At 45.1% G+C, this 2889-nt stretch overlaps 1 protein-coding gene across 1 annotated transcript; it reads left to right on the top strand.

Moving 5' to 3' along the window:
- Positions 1–1629: 1629 nt before the first annotated feature.
- Positions 1630–2565, top strand: LOC120394516 (olfactory receptor 51G2-like). Its single transcript, XM_039518732.1, has one exon. It carries the CDS (start codon positions 1630–1632, stop codon positions 2563–2565), a length of 936 nt encoding a protein of 311 aa, XP_039374666.1.
- The last annotated feature ends 324 nt before the right edge of the window (positions 2566–2889 follow it).

The following is a 2889-nucleotide window of genomic DNA, read 5'->3' as shown; positions in this document are numbered from 1 at the left end:
CACTTAGAGGAGAGGAAACTGATCAGGAACAGTCAACACGGATTCACCAAGGGAAAGTCATGCCTGACTAACCTAATTGCCTTCTATGAGAAGACAATTGGGTCTGTGGATGAGGGGAAATCAGTGGATGTGTTATTCCTTGACTTTAGTAAAGCTTTTGTTACGGTCTCCCAGAATATTCTTGCCGACAAGTTAAAGAAGTATGGGCTGGATGAATGAACTCTCAGGTGGATAGAAAGTTGGCTAGATCGTCGGGCTCAATGGTAATGATCAATGGCTCCATGTCTAGTTGGCAGACGGTTTCAAGGGCTGGTTTTGTTCAATATCTTTATTAAGTTGGGGGGAGGGATAGCTCAGTGGTTTGAGCATTAGCCTGCTAAACCTAGGGTTGTGAGTTCAGCCCTTAAGGGAGCCACTTAGGGATCTGGGGCAAAAATTGGTCCTGCTAGTGAAGGCAGGGGGCTGGGCTCAATGACTTTTCAAGGTCCCTTCCAGTTCTAGGAGATTGGTATATCTCCAATTATTATTTTTTTATTATTATTAATGGTCTGGAGGATGGCATGGACTGCACTCTCAGCAAGTTTGCAGATGACACTAAACTGGAGTAGTGGTAGATACACAGGAAAATAGGGATAGGATACAGATTGACCTAGACAAATTAGAGGACTGGGCCAAAAGAAACCTGATGAGGTTCAACAAGGTCAAGTGCAAAGTCCTGCACTTAGGACAGAAGAATCCCATTCACTGCTACAGATTAGGCACCGAATGTCTAGGAAGCAGTTCTGCAGAAAAGGACCTAAGGGTAACAGTGCACAAGAAGCTGGATATGAGTCAACAGTGTGCCCTTGTTGCCAAGAAGGCTAATGGTATTTTGGGCTGTATAAGTAGGAGCATTGCCAGCAGATCGAGGGACATGATCATTCCCCTCTATTCGACATTGGTGAGACCTCATCTGGAGTACTGTGTCCAGTTTTGGGCACCCCACTAAAAGAAGGATGTGGAAAAATTAGAAAGAGTCCAACAGAGAGCAACCAAAATGATTAGGGGGCTGGAGCACATGATTTATGAGGAGAGGCTGAGGGAACTGGGATAGTTTAGTCTACAGAAGAGAAGAATGAGGGGGTTCCAAAGAGAATGGATCTAGACTGTTCTCAGTGGTACCTGATGACAGAACAAGGAGCAATGGTTTCAAGTTGCAGTGGGGGAGGTTTAGGTTGGATATTAGGAAAAACTTTTTCACTAGGAGGGTGGTGAAGCACTGGAATGGGTTACCTAGGGAGGTGGTGGAATCTCCTTCCTTATCGGTTTTTAAGGTCAGGCTTGGCAAAGCCCTGGGTGGGATGATTTAGTTCGGAATTGGCCCTTCTTTGAGCAGGGGGTTGGACTAGATGACAACCCTGATATTCTATGATTCTATAGACTATGAGTCTGATCCACTCTGGCAAGGCCTATCTGCCTATTTATTGTGTAAATCCAAGACTGTGTTTTTACTGATCTTACTTGAGCTTCTGGGAGCCTCTGGACTTGCAGTGAGAGTAAACAGATGTTTCATTAAATATCATCTTGTCTCCTGTTGTTTTTCCTTTTAGGAAGGAATGTTCAGAACACCTCAGACATGCGCAGTCCATTATGTCAGCTGTAAATGACACGAAATTGAACTCTGCAGTGTTCTTTCTCACTGGGATACCTGGAAAGGAAGACGTCCATCTCTGGATTTCTATCCCCTTCTGCTTAATGTACGTTATTTCGATAGTAGGAAATTCAGTCATTCTCTTCATTATAAAAACAGATCCAAGCCTCCATGAGCCCATGTACATTTTCCTCTCCATGTTGGCCATCACAGACCTTGCCTTATCGATAACCAGCATGCCGACGATACTGGGCATGTTCTTGTTTAACTCTAGGGAGATCAGCCTCGATGCCTGTTTTGCCCAGGTGTTCTTCATCCACTTTCTTAAATGCATTGAATCCTCTGTGCTCTTGTTGATGGCCTTTGACCGCTTCACTGCGATCTGTAACCCACTGAGATATGTTTCCATCTTAACCCTGCCGAGAATAGGCAAGATGGGACTGGTGTGTGTGCTAAGAGGGGTGGCTCTAATACTCCCGCTCCCTTTTCTCCTTCGACGGTTCCGATATTGTCGAGCCAATGTCCTCTCCCATTGCTACTGCCTAAACCAGGACGTCATGAAGATGGCTTGTTCGGATATCAGAGTAAATAGCATCTATGGCTTGTCCGTTTCAGCCTTTACAGTGTGGTTGGACTCAATGCTCATCTTTCTCTCTTATGTGATGATCCTCAAGACAGTGCTGAGCATCACGTCCCATGCAGAGTGTCTTAGGGCCCTGAACACCTGCGTCTCCCACCTCTGCGCTGTCCTGCTTTTCTACACGCCAATGATCGGCCTGTCTATGTTACACAGATTTGGGGAGGGCTCTTCTCTCTTGCTTCAGATTCCCCTGGGCTATATCCACGTGCTCGTCCCGCCTGTGATGAATCCAATTGTGTACAGTGTGAAAAGCAAACACCTTCGTGCAAGGATAATCAGGGTGTTCATCAAGTGAAAGGTCAGTTCATCATCCAGCTCCAGAGCTGACGACAAGGGAGACGAAAAATACAGGCCACCTATTCTATCATGGACCCTTAAATCAAAAACGACATGAGCAGATAGTTAAGGGTTAATGCCTCTTTTACCTGTAAAGGGTTAAGAAGTTCACCTAGCCTAGCTAACACCTGACCAGAGGAACCAATGGGAGAACAAGATGTTTCAAAAGGAAGGAGGGACGTTTCCTTTGTTTAGCTTCAGTTTCAGCCGTAGAAAAAAAGATCAAAGAACCAGCCTCTTATCAGAGTAGTAAGTTTTAGAAAGGAATACATAGGTTAATGTT

The sequence above is a fragment of the Mauremys reevesii genome, unplaced genomic scaffold (genome assembly GCF_016161935.1).
Source record: "Mauremys reevesii isolate NIE-2019 unplaced genomic scaffold, ASM1616193v1 Contig63, whole genome shotgun sequence".
NCBI lineage: Eukaryota > Metazoa > Chordata > Testudines > Geoemydidae > Mauremys > Mauremys reevesii.
The sequence above is the reverse complement of the archived record's forward strand: the minus strand, read 5'-3'. Positions and strand labels throughout refer to the sequence as shown.

Coding starts and splice junctions, on each gene's coding strand:
- LOC120394516 (XM_039518732.1), top strand. CDS start 1,630: ATGTCAGCTGTAAATGACACGAAATTGAACTCTGCAGTGTTCTTTCTC.